The following is an 18,136-nucleotide window of genomic DNA, read 5'->3' as shown; positions in this document are numbered from 1 at the left end:
TATAAGCTATCCTCTGAACTAAAAAATATGTTTAAAGTTCTCCTTAATATAAAGACTCTAGCATTCATTAATAGTAGCAATGCCTTACACCTGCAAAGAAAGTGTTTTGCACTCTGTGATTTAATATGTAGTGTATGCACACCACACATTAAAATACCTCAAAAATATTTAAAACATATTACCCTTTGGCACAAAAGCGATGTATACAACCAAGAGCAAATACAGCAACAAAATAACCAACTAAATCAGTAAATTGCAGAAAATCAAACTATACTTTCCCATGAGAAGACCTGGAGATATTGTAAAGATGCAATATGTATTGTACAGAAATAGTTATCAGTATTAGTCTGACCTTCAATTTCTACAACTGCCTAAGGTATGATCCACTGCATTTCTGGAAAAGGGTAATGTACCATCAGACAGGCTAATATAATGGCAGGATACCATACTGACAGGCTGACATAACAGGATACCATACTGACAGGCTGACATAATGGCAGTATACCATACTGACAGGCTGACATAATGACAGGATACCATACTGACAGGCTGACATAATGGCAGGATACCATACTGACAGGCTGACATAATGGCAGTATACCATACTAACAGGCTGACATAATGGCAGTATACCATACTAACAGGCCAACATAATAACAGGATACCATACTGACAGGCTGACATAATGACAGTATACCATACTGACAGGCTGACATAATGGCAAGATACCATACTGACAGGCTGACATAACAGGATACCATACTGACAGGCTGACATAATGGCAGTATACCATACTGACAGGCTGACATAATGACAGGATACCATATTAACAGGATGACATAACAGGATACCATACTGACAGGCTGACATAATGGCAGTATACCATACTAACAGGCCGACATAATAACAGGATACCATACTGACAGGCTGACATAATGGCAGTATACCATACTAACAGGCCAACATAATAACAGGATACCATACTGACAGGCTGACATAATGACAGTATACCATACTGACAGGCTGACATGCCAGGATGCCATACTACCAAACATACCAGCACCCAAGAGATCTTTTCAAACTACTCCTTCAGTAGGATTGCCAACTATTCAAAATAAATTTAGAAGACCAGAACACCGGTTAATGTTTTTCATTTCATAACAATAGAGTAATTTAACTTAAATATCAGTCACCATAATATTTAACAACAAAATTACCTGAAAGAATCCAAACCAAGACAGTCGCATCTCTACACAACTCAAAACAAAATATAATCAACTGTTTCGGAATGAGATATTCTTGCTTCAAAAGTGTTGGAAAAGATTGACAAGAAAGATACAAAAATAGCTAATAGTGTAGAGTCAATGTGACAAGAAATGGTTTATCAAGAGCCAGCTTACACAACAATAACACACCAAAATTGACAAGTGAAAATTGCTCACCTCCTTGTTTCTACGATCACCTTTATCCTCCAGCTGTTGGTAATAAGCCTCACGTAACACACGGAATGCTTGCAGCGTAGCATACGGCAACTGTGTCACCGGATCAAAATACCGAGCTGGTAACCTGCAAACAGAATAAAGTTCAACGATTTTTACCATGTAAAGAATTTGTAGTGCATTGCTGTCCAGTGTATTCCAAGTCATTTTATCATCTATTTGATGACTAAGAATAGATGAAACCTGCTAATTTCAAGAATTAGCTTCATGATCTACTGTGAACTACATTTAATGTGCATAATGAAATTTCAGTAGCAAGATAGATCAATGAGAAAATCTTTGAGAATAATACGATGGAAATCAAATTCGTGTCCTGGATCACCCCAGACAAATGCCTTTAATGTGTTCTTTTATAATGAAAAAAAATTAGAACCTTGATGCTGACTTTTCCTTTTATACTAAAACTTGAAATAATAATGTTTTTCAGTAGTATGAAATAATAATGCTTTTCAGAGAGACTTAGCCTTCATACTTTAAAAACCTGGTCAAGACTGAGCAACCAGTAACGTGCTTGCATATCTTGAAATTATCTTGAGATGATTTTGGGACTTTTTTTTTTTTTAGTGTCCCCGCAGCCCGGTCCTCGACCAGGCCTCCACCCCAGGAAGCAGCCCGTGACAGCTGACTAACACCCAGGTACCTATTTACTGCTAGGTAATAGGGGCATAGGGTGAAAGAAACTGCCCATTGTTTCTCGCCGGCGCCCGGGATCGAACCTGGGACCACAGGATCACAAGTCCAGCGTGCTGTCCGCTTGGCCGACCGGCTCCCTATGTCTGCGTACATGCAACGTCTAACATCTTTCTTGAAATATGGTGACTAAAACGGCATGCAATATTCTAGAATGGATTACATCAACAAAATGTAGTGAGAGGTTGGCTTTTTTCGATCACAAAACTTGAGAATGACCTACCACCGAACCACCGACAACTAAGATTCTGCTGACATTTTACTGTCTTTGTACACTACCTACTTTTCTTCAAATTATTAGCAACCATTGCTCTTCATTATTTTGTCTCCGAAGTAATCCCAATGTGGATTACATTGCTTTTAGTATAAACCTAATTAATTTAGCATATTAACCAGCAGATAACTTAAAAACAAATAAGAGTTTAATTATTTCTACCTGGTAATGGGGCATATATTTTTCTGGACAACCTTTGGCTTGGTTTTCCTAAATGCTCGCTTGAAAGTCACATCATCAGAGTATGTGATGAAAGTGCGCTCGCATGCTTCCACCTTGTCACTTCCTGACTTGACCAGTGTTGTGTTCTCTTTGTTTTCAGTACCTTCTGAGACTGCATCTAAAGGAAGTGGCTCCTGCAGAAAAAGAAAAAATAATCAAACATGCAAACCAGAAAGAATAAAAAATACAGCACATCCCGCGACTCGGGGTTACGAATCTCCAGATACGGACACAACAATTTTTGTACTTCACTCCCATCCACTTCACTGCTGAACGGGCAAACATAATTTGACGTTTTTAACAACAATTATCATAAAATATTTTGTAGTCTAACAGGCTAGTCTAGCTAAGGTGGTCATAAATATTTTTTGCTTTGATAAATCTGCATTTATTGTATACTTAAAAAAACATATTCATTCAACTTTATTATAACATACATATACACCATACATAAATTACCATTACCCTGATTCCTATTATCATCTAAGGGAGGGGGTTGGCAACAGCCCAACAAGAAACTTTAATAATAATAATAATACAGAGTAATCATACTAACGTAACTGTATCAATGAGAAAATCCGTAGGAGCCGTGATGGAGGCTCAAACCTATGTGGTGGGTGTTCCCATGCACAGGCTCTAGTGACTAGACCACAACATGGTAATAAGGGTTGCAACCTGGAGCAATCTGTGAGAGGAGCGTCGGAGGTAGAACATTGAATGACAGAGCCAGAGTGCATGAGGGGATTGTGTGAAAATCCTGTTCTGGCTTCAGTAGAAGCCTCAGGAGTTCAGTAGAACTCCAGGCTGCAATCCTTATTATCATGTCATGGTCTAGTCCCTAGAGCATGTGCGGGGGAACACCCACCACATAGGTTCAAACCCTCATCAAAGCTCCTATGGATTTTCTCAATAATAATAATAATAATAATAATAATAATAATAATAATAATAATATACAGCACTAAAAAAAAGTTATAAATGTCTAATCCTTTCACTGTGATGTATGCTTGAGTGCTATGAGAGTTAACAGGATGAGAGTTACACAAGCAGGAAAGGGTATTAATATATACGGAGATGCCTTGGAGGTGAGACATCACTGAGGTCACATGAAAGTACGTAACACAAAAAATTACACAAATAAACAAACATACAATGTCCAAGTGCTCCAGCCCACCTGAGTGACATCCACTTCAACGTTGGGTTCCTCAATGTGAGACTCCTGGGGTGCCTTGAGCTCCTGTATGAGTGGCATAGTGGTCGATTGGTAGCGTATGAATGAACCTGTGAAGCTCCTCCTTACAACCTTGGGTTTCTTGCGATCAAGCTCTGCCAGCTCATACTTTTCTGTCAAAATGAGTACAGAATAAATTTCAGAATCCAAAGGAACAAATCCAAAGAATAATTGAAGAGTTGTCTCTTTTCGTGCAACTTTTACCTCATGCAAATTCACTATTGGTGTTTGAGTACAAGACCTGGGTCCACACTGGCAATCAAAGTGTATTTAACCCTTAGGTACCAATGCCTTACCCTGCCTTAAAACTTTACTTTATCGGACATTCAAATATTCACTGCTCGGTCATGAAGAGAACAGAACCATAGAAGAAATACTGTATGGCAAACCTGTTTGCTGAAATACAGTATATATTATAATCTGAATTAGTAAAATCCTAGTGTATACATTCTAAAATATTCTACAGTATAATCTAAAATTTCCTATTCAATAAAATCTAAATATTTTATAGTATTGTGGGATTGAACCCACATCCCCCAAACTCCTCGAGTACAATATTTTCTCACATATAGCGTGTCTTGTGATTTCATTGTGAAATGTACTGTATATCATTCTGTATATTTGAATAGCCCTAGACCAGATGATTCCGAGACATATCCGCACTGTGCATTATAAGGTGACTTACCAAGAGACTTTAAGTTGACTTCCTCTGTCATCTTAGCCTCCTCCAGTAGCTCTTCTTGGGTCAACCTGGGATAACTAGGTGCTCGCTCTCGCTTATTCATGGCACGCTTCCTCTCAACTTCAGCACGTTCCCTCTGCCGCTTCACTGTCTCGGCAGATTTCAGCTGTGTTGATTTACGGATACCTTTCTTCTCTATAAAAGGAATAAGATTTGAATCAGTTTCCTATACGTAGCAAACTGAAGAAAACATTCAATCAGCAGAAAATTTGCTGATCCTTTGATGCTTGCTCATGTCTCAAAAAAAATAACATGGTGATAGTTGGAATTAAAAGTAGCTTTCTTGAACAATATATTTACTAATGACCAAATTAATACTTCAGCTATGTGTAATCCTTTTAATGCTGCATTTACTTTTAGTTTCATCTGTGCCGATTTGCTAACCTGAGCTATCATCCTCATGCCCATTCTGTGCCTGATGGTATGAGTAGCCAAGGACTAAAAATATTCCCTATAATACTGTAAGTAAAACGTAGCCCCATTTTAAACAAAAGTTTATTTTGTTCATTCCTTAACAAAATATTTAGCAAAATATAAATAGTCACATTTCAATAGAAAATATAGTAAAATTAATAAGTTTTGTAGTATTGTAGTAACAGTGGACAACAATTTTTGTAAGAGAACAACTACTTGCAGTTCACTGTAGACAGTGGAGTTTTGCTCAAATTTAATGATTTATTTTGGACCACATCCACAGTAAAAGGATTTTCATTGCACCCAAACTTTTGGAAGTATCCCTACTGCAATTACCAGAACATTATCTGATTTCGGAAGTAGTTTTAAATAATCTTGTGCAGCCCTGCAAATAATTTAAATAATTTGTCTATATAGTAAACCATATATTCCTTTATATTTTGTATTCTATTTTTTCGTCAGTTCTTTTCCATTCAGCCTTAAATAGCCCCAATGGTTTAATTCATTTTTAAACTTGTCAAGAACTAGCTTATAGAAAGACCTCCAGTTTTATTGACAACTACAGGTTAATGAGGTAAAAAGGTTACGCATACTAAATTATGCATTGTAGACTGTCTTGTGAGTGAAAACTCAATGAATAATGGGTTATACTAGACAAAATTAATATAAGATGTTTAAATGAACATTTGTAATGGGAATGTACAGTACCAGGAAACATTTGTATGGGAATCTATTTAGATTCTGCAAAGTCCTTGGTCCAAAGTCCAAAGAACATGGTCACTAAGCTTCTTTGATAGAAGAAGATAGCGAAGGGCAGTTGAATCAGTAAATTCAGGTCACTGTCAGATATGACTAAGAAAATATTTCAATCAACAGTATAGAATAACTGGGTAATATTGTAAAAATCAAGAAACAAACAACTTTAATACCTAGGGCTGCAAGGTCAAAAACAGCATATTGCTTCTTGGGGGTGAGCTTCTTTTCTTTTAACTTGCTTGAGGTGGATTCTCGCTGAACAGGTTTGGGCTCCTGTTAATTTAAGAATCATTTGAGACAAATACTCATTAAATGTTGAACTTGTCTGCAAGATCCCACATGCAGCCGTATCAGTGGCTAATTTAAAAACACACATTTATAATGTTCAAGCCTTTACCAAAAAAAGACCAGACAGGCAGCAGTCATGTTTACAAGTTAAACCACCTTTTAACACAATGCTACATCTAAACTCCTATTTGCCCAAAACAATTCTTTGTAAGACATACCCAGTAGTACATTCCAAATGTTACAGAAAAGAAACCCATTTGTCATATTTCATAAATCAAAAATTGATCTATATTATCTTAAAATGTCACCTTGTAAGCCTTAGTGATAAGTCTGCCTCTCTTCTTTTTCCCTCCCTTGGCATCATCTTCATGGTCTGATACTGGCTCATCATTTTCATCGATGCTGAAGTCAGAATCTACTTCATCATCTTGTTCCACTTCTGATCTGTAAGCATAAAATTACACTACACTAATATATAGTGTAAGTAACTAAGAAGGCAACAACTTTCTTAGGTTGTCCTGTCCCCCTTTGCAACCTCATTTAAAGATACAGTGCTGTATGCAGACGATGAGTCACAATAACATGGCTGACGTATGCTGACCAGACCACACACTAGAAGGTGAAGGGACGACGACGTTTCAGTCCGTCCTGGACCATTCTCAAGTCGATTGTGTCGACTTGTGTGAATGGTCCAGGACGGACCAAAATGTCGTCGTCCCTTCACCTTCTAGTGTGTGGTCTGGTCAACATACAGTGCTGTATTTACAATTGTTCAACACTTAAAAACCCCATACATAATGGTATAATCTATGAGACCCTTATTCTTCCTACTCTACTGTCTTCTTAAACTGTATTTCCTAATTTATGAACTGTATGTCTCTTTTCAGCCTGTAATATATCATTTATTTTATGGCTATGCTTTAGTTCAGTTATTCCATCTACACCAAGAGAACTTTTCCCTCTTTAACCTATTCATAGCATCTCTCATCTCCCCCTATTAATTTATATTTACATCCACTCTTCCCCCACCATGACTTATCCTTTAACATTCTGTCAAATAAGGGTTTATTTCTTAGGAAACCTTGCTCAACTTTCTCCCAAACTCATCATTTACCCTATTTCATTCCTTAAAATGTTTTTACAATTGTAACATTCTACCTTTGTTCACTGCCTCATATTTCTTTGCACATAATACTGCAGAAATATTTACCATGCATCATTTTTCTTCTCAACAGATTCTGATATTTTCACTCGACCATGCAGTACCTCTCCCATCATGTTTCACAAACATAATTGCAAACATTATCTACAGCTTTCATTGTCTCATCTCACACATAAAATTATACTCATTCTGCATTCGCTTTCTTAAGTTATTATTCCTCTTATATCATCTAACAAGAATTCTTGATCAGTGTTCAGTAATACCCAACACCAATACAGTATTTATTTGCTCACTGATAATCAATGTCATCTGCCTCTTCCATAAATCCACCATATGTAGTCTTGTAGAAATCATCCTCCTCCTCTTCCTCCAATAACCGACACATTTTTGACCCGGCATTATTACGGCGGTCACGTGTTGCTGCCATTGTGTTCTTTATCAATTCTGTGAAGAAAAAACAAACCATCTTAAGTTACGCAATAACCTTTAGCACAGCATAAACCAAAGTCAAACCAGCAACATATTCAACTTTTACTTAAAAACAGCTGCCTATAAATCAACATCAGGAGTCACCAAACAGATGTTTCAACTTTCGAAACCTGTACAGTATATCTTTCCTCAATCGTGGTGGCTTACTTGCATTTATTAAATAATTTACAAGCTTGAAAAAGCTGTGAGGTCATTCTTAACCTAAGGTTGAGAATGACCTCACAGTATTGATGTATTGTTACAACTCATAGCACTTTGGAGCTCATAAACTGTTTAATAAATGCAAACTAAGCCGCCATTACAAATATGGCATAAGAATACAATCCATCCTTTAAAAATGACAGCACCTGTAGCAACTATTTCACCAAACAGTTGTTATAAGTACTATCATGATTGGAGGATGGGTTGATTGAGTACAGTAGTGTTTACCATAACTGTTAGTCTACATAGTGTAAATAAAATTGACTTCATACTGTCCAGATGCAAGTTTCTTTATGCACCAATGTTTTTAAGGGCTTTTCTCGCCTGCTACAATACCCTGAAATTATGTAATGATAATTCTAACCTGTACCCATTTACAATGAAGACAGTTTTAAATAGTATAACCATTTTGCTGATATGATACAGGTCATGACGAAATAGACCTCGATAATATGTCTATACTGTATTATTGAAATAATAAATAGGCCTATGTGCCTCGATAAAATGTTGCCAAATCATGTACTGTAATGTTCAATCAAGCCCTCTGACCTTTTAAACGGGCACGCAGGAGTATATACAATATAGGTAAGTACAGTGTACAGTACTGCCATCTGTTGGCAACATAATCGTAGGTCACCCAAATAGAAGCAGCCAAAGCCAGAAAGAATACCTCCTTCAACTCATCCCAATCTCACACACACATTTCTATGATTGATTTTTTTGCAATAAGGTTGTTATGAGTTAATGGTTTGTAAATTTTCAGGGTCCTGGTAGTACAGACGGGTTTGTTCGAGAATTCCGGGTTCGAATCCCGGGCGGGACAGAAATGGTTGGGCACATTTTCTTTTACCTAATACCTCTGTTCACATAGCAGTATGTAGGTACTCAGGAGTTAGTCATCTTGTTGTGGGGTGGCATCTTGGGTGGGGTCAGTAATTCGACCTTAGGGAGGGTGGGGATCTCGATATAAGTCTATCGTGTATGAATACACTCTGGTTTCCTGTCCCCCGGCACAATGAATTATTATTATTAAATTGTCGCAAGCTATGTACAAGAGATATAGGACTGCAGAGAGCCAGAACCTTAGGCAGGCAGGAAAGAACTGGCCAAAAGACAAATTCTCGGTGAACTGGAATAATGTGTCAAATTTACCGCGGTGTCTCCGTAAACCAGCACTTCCCGGCAGCAAAACACAGTATCCATATTGCATATTTTGTTTTCAAAGTTTGTGCTATTCTCTTGCATTTGGTATTAAATAGCATTTAATAGCTAAAAGAAATTGTGTGTGGATTTTTCTTTTGTGGTCATAAACCAAATGATTCAGTGGGTGCATCTTGGTCATGTATTCATCCCTATTTGACCACCTATGAAATATTTGTTAAATGCTAAATTGAGTAGCAAAAATTTGCTGAGGTTGGGGTAAGGCAGCTGCCATTTTACATGTTTTTAATGATGCAAGCACTGAATAATGGCAAATTTTCACTACTTGACAGACTGGCTACCTAAGAGACATTAGAAATATATACTGTAAATTGACCGATTGATAAAGATTAAACCGCCCAAAAAGTGGCACGGGCATGAATAGCCCGTAATATATACTGTACTATAGTATCATATATCCCACATTGAGTTAGGAAAATACTATGCCATATCTAGATATTATCATCCTTAAAATATTCCCTTCCTTTGTAAATTCAAGATAATGCAAACTTGAGGACTGTTAATGGTAATTCCTTATTTGCAAGTCAATCACTTAAGATAGTGAAGAGAGACTCGGTTGTGCCTGAGGTACAGTAGAAGTAACATGAACAAGAACCCAGTGGGTTTTCTTCCAATTAGGGAATGTTGTACATGCTGTTTTGGCAGAATGTTCATTTACAGGATGAGTTATATTTCCCAATAAACTTGCCTTCTGGAACAATATTAATTTTTGTTTTAAGAGGTACAAGATATTTTGAAAAGGTACGGTACTGTACTTGTTTTGGCTCAAGACTATAGAGCCTTGTGCAACATGTGTGCTGTATAATGGAAAGAAGCTACCAATGGACCTTGCTCAAGACATTAATGATACTGTATGACTACTAGCTAGATACCGGAACCTGGGAAGCCAAACACCTGCAACGTATCACACATCAGTTCAACTATGTATTTTGATTAATATATAAAAGGTGTACTGAAATGATTGCATCACAGACATGAATTATGGTGTCATTTCATATATATATATATATATATATATATATATATATATATATATATATATATATATATATATATATATATATATATATATATATGTATATATATATAAATGTCTTTCCCTTGCTATACATGCCATTTGAGCTTCAACAAAGGCTTGCTTTTAATTCCAATAACTCATATTAGGTGCTTGGAAACTATCGACTGTACCCTAGGCCTAGGAAGCAAGTGGGATAGCTCGGAAACATTTTACTTTAGAAAAAGAACCATTTCAACATTATATATATATATATATATATATATATATATATATATATATATATATATATATATATATATATATATATATATATATATTATATACCAACCTTTGTCAAATATACTGCTATGTGCTTTTAATCCTCTTCACTTTTATGGTGGACATGCAGCACGAAGCATTCTTGTGTTCTTTAAGAATATTTGTATCTTTCAGTGTGTACATCTATTGTTGTTTCCTGTGGCCTCCTCTTCTTCACTTAAAACTATTTTGTACTTGTATACTTAGTGAGAGCAACAGATACCAAGGTTTCCAAAGTTATTCCCTCGGCTGAGCAAAATGTACACAATACTGTACTACATTTTCATATTTTTAAAGCTGGTATATAAAATAATTCTGAATAATGTGATACTTGATGGAGCTATAAATGCCATTACTAGTATATATATGAGTTCCCACAGTGAGCTTTGTTTAAAAGTCAAACAGAATTTCATCAACACACATTGCCGCCGTCTTCTTTCTTCATAAGAAAATTGAAGATAAAAAGGTATAGTATTCTCAAACAGCACTTGCTGGATTTGTTTTTATATCTATTGGTACTAGTATTGCAGATAATGTATTATTGTACTCTCAATCCTGTCAAAGTACACTAGGCTATAGTATATACAGTTGTACTTCTCAACTAAATGTGCATTTTAGAATAAAAGATCCTTACAATTACAGTATCTAAATTAATATACTTTTATTTTTATATAAAATCATTTGCAATGTAATAACATACAGTATTTTAATATATAAGACCACAATCACTTGTTCACCAAACTAATTTCTTCGGCAATGCTTCGAGCTCCAGCTGACCGAACCATTAGTCTACGTCCACCAATCTTGTTAATAACTAGCTCAATCAAACCATCAACTTTATGACTAGGAATTCCACATTTAATGAGCTCTAGGCCAGCTTGCAAAACATTTTCACAAAGTTGATCAGAATTAGGCTCAGTAAAGGTTATGGGACATTTAAAGTTTTCTGTAACTTTTTCAGACGTGTTTTTCCTTATATTACATACAGCCATGTTTGACCCTTCGCCATTCATATTTTCTAAACTCCGTAAGTCTTCTTTCAATGTCTCCAGTTTTTCCTGCAACAGAACTGCTACATTAGAGTTATCAGCTTCAGAATCCTTTAATATAGTCTCTAAACAATAAAATTCTTCCTCCAAAACTCTAAGAACTTTGCAATTTGATGATCTTAACTCAACAGCTGCTAAAAATTCTTCGTGCATCTTCTTTAAATCATTCTGAAGGACTGAGAGTGTTATCTTTTTGTTAGCATAGTGTTTCTTGCCAGGCACTTCTCTATTGGGCCTACTATGCTTTTGCTCTGTTATGAGGTACTGCTTATGACTTGCTTCAAGAACCTCGGTGCAGTTGCTGTCCAGAAATCTATTTAAGGTTTTTTCAGTTTTCAATGTTGTTCTCATCATTGTCATCATAAAACAGGCATTTAGAAGAGATTCAGGATGGAAATGTTTTATTTGTTTTGATTTCATTAAGTCTTTAGCACGGCTCACCAGAGTCTCAAGATTAACAGTGTTAGAACCACCAGCCATCAAGACGCTCTGGTTTTCTTGTCGCCAAGTGTCATACACATCCAGTAATTCACGCCGTGTGACAGATCCTTCTGACTGTTCTGAAAGTTTTGGGTTGGAACAATTTTCTTGGGTTGTGTGCTGTATCATAGCCTCGATAATGTTGCCTTCATTCTCTTTATCTGGTCCTCCAACTCTAGATTCATTTCCTTCCGCTGCTTCAAATGACTTACTTCGGTCAAGAGCTCGAGGAGAAGCAGATGAAGATTTTATCTTTCTTGACAATCTGCCTTGATTCTTTCTTCTCACAGTTTTCCAGTATTTTTCTAACATTTCAGGGCACTGCAGGTCTTTTTCATCTACCCAGCTATCCTCTTCTGGTCCAAAACCCAACCACCTGACTAGGTACCTAAATTTATTGCCACTGTCCTTGTTGTCTACTTCTTGGTATTCAATAATTTTTTCAACTTCAAAATTTTCTATTTTCTGCTCATGAGCATCACTAATCATGTTTTTACTTAATTCAGTTCGTTGACTGCTTGTTTGCTTTTCTGATTTTACCTCTAACTGCTCTTCAACATCTTCAAAATCATATTCTTCTAGAGATAGCCTAATACTTCTCTTAATTGCACTCGACCTTTTCCCAACACTCTCCATAACACAGCTTGTCTGTCCTTCCACTTTGCCTAATGTACCATTACCATTCTCACATGTTTGAGAAGTCTCAGTGGATGATTTTTCAGTAGAATCATATTTGCTCTGTTCACATTCAGAGTCTTTCTTGGTTTCTATTTCAGGTTTCTCGTCTGTACTTGAATCATCAGAAATCACAGAATCATCAATAACCAAACTTTTTACACTGCCCTCAGAATCACTGATGTTTGTATTTTCTGGCTGAGTAGAGTTGCTAGCATCTATTTTCTTTGTGATATGTTCAGTAATATCGCCTTCTATTGTGCTTCGACGAGAAGGTCCCGAGAGAGAGACCAAATACTGGATGTCTTCCAGCCAATCTTCTTCCAAGTACATAATAGCATCCTCTTTGCTAACAGTAAGCATTTGTGTATACTCATCATGAAGTCTGACAGAAGAAGACATCAGAGTGCCAGCTGGAATGCGAATTGACTGCACCTTCCTCTCGGCCATCAACTTCTGTACATCTTTCAAAAGATCAGTAACAAACACATTACTACCCACTGCCAGTTTGTTTTTTAACCACTGAGTATACAAAAAAACAATGTCTCCTCGTGTGATTGAGCCTTCCTTTCCTCTTGTCTTTAAGAGTTCATTACCAATAGCAGATGAATTCTCTCGTGGTTTACGAGAGAGTATTTTCTTTGGGCGAGCATTAATACCCTTTAGCCTTTTGTAAGTCACATTTTTTAATTTGTTTATTTTGCCCTGCCTGTGTAACAGCCTTTTCTTGTTCTTTTCATTTATCTTCAAGATTGAATTTACTGCAATTTTTCTTTTCTTGGGACAGTGATGACCCTGGCTTTGGAACAATCCATCTTGATATGAAACCTGTCTTTTAGGAAGCCTAAACTCGCTTTGTAATCTACTAAAATCTTCTAAATTTGTCTTGGCTGCTTTATTTATTGTTAATACAGCAGTCAAAACATGTGTATAATCTAATATTGGTACCCCAGCCATTTGGAATAACTTGAGTGCCAAGGATGTTTTGGTAGCACCCCGAGACACATAAAAATCATGGAGTTCTTTTACCATACCAACTGTCATTTCAATATCCTTTTGACCTTCTGAGTTTATATCTTCAACAGTTACTCCTGCCTCACAACAGTAGTCTCCAAGATAATAGTTAACTTCCTTAAACTTGGGAACCAAATGACCATTCTTAAAAGTAAAAGAAACGACTGAATTATCAATTTCTAGAAAACCTTTGTATCTGTTGCACGTCGTTACATCTGAACCTCTTGTATACTGACTAATAGCTTTTGAAGAATCATCTGTGAAACTGAGCCCACCAAAGGTTATTTTCTTAGTCATTTTCCTTTTATCAGTTACATTTAATGGTCGAATTGATGGGGCACTACTTGGCATAAAAAGACTTTTAATCTCAATAGACTGAATTCCTTTTGCACTGAGTTTTCTAAGTCTACCACTTTTACTAAACCCAATTGTTCCAGGAATAGATTTTGCTTCAATTGGTACAGTTGATACTTCTGAATTTATAGTTGATGTTTCAAACAATTTTTCTTCCTTTACATCAATTTCTGTTTCTTCATTCTGACTGGTATGCACTGCAACATTACAATGGCATTCGCTTTCTTTTTTCACCATGATACAAGCATCATCAGAACTGGTCATCTCAAAATTCCTGTTAATACCCTTAGGGAAATTTTTGTGGCTACCATCTACAAGCATTTCATTCATGCGCTCCTTTGCACTGGTGTACCTCTTCCGGTTATTCTGATTATCACTGAATTCATTTTTCTTTTTGGCATTCTTCTGGTTTACTTTACTTGCCTCTTTCTTACTGTTGTTAACAGCATCATAAACCATTCTCTCATGCTCCTTTTTAACGTTAGACATTACCTCACTCATGATTCTCTCTCTACTTGTTGGTTCCTTTCCACGTGTATGTCCTTTCTTCACCTTTAAGTCCTTATAACTTTCATTTTTCTGAAGCTCTGCTAACTTGCGTTTCTTAAGCAAACTACTTTTTTTTAACTCTTCTGATGAACTATAAGGACTGTCATATAGTAGGTCATCATCAGAATTGATATCCTCCTCTTTAACAGAAACTAATTCATTTCCATCCTCTTTTTCTAATAATGACGGTAAAACAAATTCCATTAAATCAAAGGCTCTTAATTTCACTTTTGCAATTTTTTTACCAGATAGTGTTACTTTAAGAGCATTCCTTCGCTTCAGAACCATGTGTATTTTATCCAAATCCTCAATTGTAGGTTCAACATCATTAACACCACTTAATCGTTGAATCCACTTCACAACATCAACCCGCTTCCAAGAAATACTCTTAGCAAACTCATCAAGTTCATAAACCATCCCATTATTGATAGGTATATTTGTGACTTTCATACTCTCCAAGAAACTAATAGAGCAGCCGACTTCACTACATAGCTCCCCTATAGCATCATGTTTGTCAATGGGAGTTACTGGCTCTATGAATGGTCTTTTAGCTTCTTCCTCTACAGCTCTTGTGCCACTTCTTGTCATTTTCCTAGGGGACACCCGATTTACAGATTTACCTTTTTTGGATTCACTTTGATTAAGCTGCCTCTTAGAACCCATTATTTTACAAGAATTCCGACGTTTAGGTGTTATTGATGCCCTATCTTTATCATTATAATTAATTCCTACCTGTTTTGAAAATTTACTTCCTCTACCAGAAATCGTGGATGCTGCACTCCCAAATGTTAACCCTGTATCCTTGCCAACAACGCTGAAATCCTCCAACTTTACATCTGGAAATCCTTCAAAAGAATCACTGCTACTCCAACTACATTCTGAAAATCCCTCGAAAGTACTGCCACTGGCAACAGAGAATCCATCAAAGCTGGGACTCGACTCCCTACGACTTGAGAACATTTCTTCAACTGTTGGAGGATACTGTCGTATGTATATGGATGATCCATCTTCAAGCTGGGACAAGTAGACTGGCACATCATCCACAATGATTGGAGTATTCCCATCGAGGGAAGCTTCATCTAGCTCCTCATTTTCCTTTTTGATTAACTCTTCTATACTGGGACTGCTGGCGGAGGGTGGAGGGTTGCCTATATCAAGCGGGTCCTCCTCACTTTCCTCCTCATAACCAAACTGATTTGGCTCTTCAGTTTTGTCAATGCACACGAAGGTATTCATCCTAATGCCTTCACAAACACACCACAACCCTCATATCTTTCTCGTTTCACGCTTCAGCCTGATAAAAAAGTGCATTAGAGGGAACTGTAAGTATTTTGCTAGAAATATGCGTCGCACTCCCCGCTCCTTCTCTCCCACCAAACGTAAACAAATTAGGCATGAAAAGCAGGCGAGGAAAAAATGCCATTCCGCCAATGAAAACCTCTACCACGAAAACACACCCTTTTGCCAACCTTTTACACAACCGAGGTTATTCACAAGGTATTATAATTTATCCTTAGATATTCAGGAGAGAGAATACTCACCTTACAATCAACTGTGATGAATATCTGTAGTACGATCACGCAATAATTGGGAAAGATTATTATATGCAACCAAAACAAACTCAGGTATGAAAAGCATTGACAGGCAAACCATCACTAGCATATTTCCTATTATTTAAGGTTTATCAAACTTAGAAATATGTCGCAAAGCATCTTTTCACCAAGTATTTATTATCTACATTTTCGAGAATAAAAAAACGCATGCATTTACGATAGCTCCCTGTAGTTAAGTTTGATGTAGAGGACGCTTGGCATTTGTTGCCCACTTTATTACCTAATACAACTATCTTAGCTATCAATGAAATCCCATACAAGAAATTAACCTGTAAATGTTAAATTCCCAATGCCTTTTCTTACGATTGCTGCACACATTGGTACAGAAACAAGTTGCTACACGTAATGGCGGGATCTATGAACTGACAATCATGCCACAGAATTCGTCCCTATAATATGATATAAACAACAGAATTCTCATTCATTCATTCATTCATTCATTCATTCATTCATTCATTCTCTCTCTCACTCTCTCTCTCTCTCTCTCGGGATGTGAGTGTGTACTCACCTAGTTGTGTTTGCGGGGGTTGAGCTCTGGCTTTTTGGTCCCGCCTCTCAACCGTCAATCAACAGGTGTACAGATTCCTGAGCCTATCGGGCTCTGTCATATCTACATTTGAAACTGTGTATGGAGTCAGCCTCCACCACATCACCCCCTAATGCATTCCATTTGTCAACCACTCTGACACTAAAAAAGTTCTTTCTAATATCTCTGTGGCTCATTTGGGCACTCAGTTTCCACCTGTGTCCCCTTGTGCGTGTTCCCCTTGTGTTAAATAGCCTGTCTTTATCTACCCTATCAATTCCCTTCAGAATCTTGAATGTGGTGATCATGTCCCCCCTAACTCTTCTGTCTTCCAGCGAAGTGAGGTTTAATTCCCGTAGTCTCTCCTCGTAGCTCATACCTCTCAGCTCGGGTACTAGTCTGGTGGCAAACCTTTGAACCTTTTCCTGCTTAGTCTTATCCTTGACTAGATATGGACTCCATGCTGGGGCTGCATACTCACACACATACTCTGTGTGTGTGAGTGTGTGTGTGTGTGTGTGTGTGTGTGTGTGTGTGTGTGTGTGTGAGTGAGTGAGTTTGGGGGGGGGGGGAATCCACAGCATAGCATATAATGTACTGTATCTTAACCACAAGAATGGGAATTAAGAGGAGTAATGAAGGCTAAGACAGGCAAGATATGTGTGACAGAGAGAGGATGGAAGGAAAAATCAAACCGGTTGTTTTGTTTGAGTTTGCATATGTTTTCTGGTGGTTATATTTTGTTTTGTTTTGTTTGTTTTGGGTTGATCTCTGATCTCCAAGCTCCCCCTCGCTTTACAAAGCCAAATTCTGGTCATTGCTCCCAGTAGATAAGAGTGTATCAGAAGCCACGTGCATCTCCCAAGTAATGCACGAATCCCTTGCATACAAACCAGCCATAAAACTATGGCTGGTTTTTGAGGTTGGTACATAGATCTTCGAATACGTACCTCAAAAAGTTGCACAAGAGGATTGAAGCTCTAGAAAAATTAGCTATGATAAACAGACGGGGTGTAGTGGGAAGTATAGTGAGGAATGAAATGAGGAATGAAATGAGGAATAAAGTGGGGAATGAAACTGAGGGGGAAGAAAGAGGATGGAAGAGTCTCAGAAAAATGAACTATCCACTAGTGATGGTAGTGTTCAACCCAATGTGGTGGAAAATGTTGAAGCTCGGGGAAAAATGGTTTACAAAAATAGAAGTTGAAGACATAGTTCAAAATAGAATTACCTTTGACTGTAGTGGGTGCACAAGTGTTGAGCAAGAAGCAGCGTTAAAATGTTTGGAGTCTGTTCAAGGGGCTATTGCTTCTCAGTGAATACTCAGACAGCAGCAGAGTTAAGAGTCTGAGAACATAAGAGAGTAAAAATT

At 37.2% G+C, this 18,136-nt stretch overlaps 2 protein-coding genes across 6 annotated transcripts in view; both read right to left on the bottom strand.

The window, feature by feature from the left end:
• Nucleotides 1–18,015, bottom strand: part of YL-1 (Vacuolar protein sorting-associated protein YL-1) — a 28,892-nt gene extending 10,877 nt beyond the window's left edge. Inside the window, exons 1-8 of one of the 5 annotated variants that reach the window (XR_006773875.2) lie at nt 10,536–11,128; nt 7,572–7,722; nt 6,425–6,560; nt 6,002–6,101; nt 4,602–4,793; nt 3,860–4,029; nt 2,626–2,819; nt 1,443–1,566 (exon numbers count right to left, since the gene is read on the bottom strand). Coding sequence is in view for 4 of the 5 variants with exons in the window: in XM_069307519.1 (XP_069163620.1) it covers nt 1,443–1,566; nt 2,626–2,819; nt 3,860–4,029; nt 4,602–4,793; nt 6,002–6,101; nt 6,425–6,560; nt 7,572–7,705 (1,050 nt within the window). In the remaining variant the exon portion in view is untranslated. Of the gene's footprint in view, nt 1–1,442; nt 1,567–2,625; nt 2,820–3,859; nt 4,030–4,601; nt 4,794–6,001; nt 6,102–6,424; nt 6,561–7,571; nt 7,723–10,535; nt 11,129–15,357; nt 15,498–16,166; nt 16,265–17,995 lie in introns of those variants that run through there. The other 4 variants (XM_069307519.1, XM_045756267.2, XM_045756268.2 and 1 more) reach the window with 4 other exon arrangements.
• On the bottom strand, nt 11,151–16,033 carry LOC123766852 (uncharacterized). The gene has a single exon (XM_045756265.2). It carries the CDS (start codon nt 15,859–15,861, stop codon nt 11,230–11,232), a length of 4,632 nt encoding a protein of 1,543 aa, XP_045612221.1. The 5' UTR covers nt 15,862–16,033; the 3' UTR covers nt 11,151–11,229.
• Nucleotides 18,016–18,136: the final 121 nt, after the last annotated feature.

Source organism: Procambarus clarkii, chromosome 60 (assembly GCF_040958095.1).
Source record: "Procambarus clarkii isolate CNS0578487 chromosome 60, FALCON_Pclarkii_2.0, whole genome shotgun sequence".
Lineage (NCBI taxonomy): Eukaryota > Metazoa > Arthropoda > Malacostraca > Decapoda > Cambaridae > Procambarus > Procambarus clarkii.
Note: the sequence above shows the minus strand (reverse complement) of the source record. Positions and strands in the feature narration are given on the sequence as shown.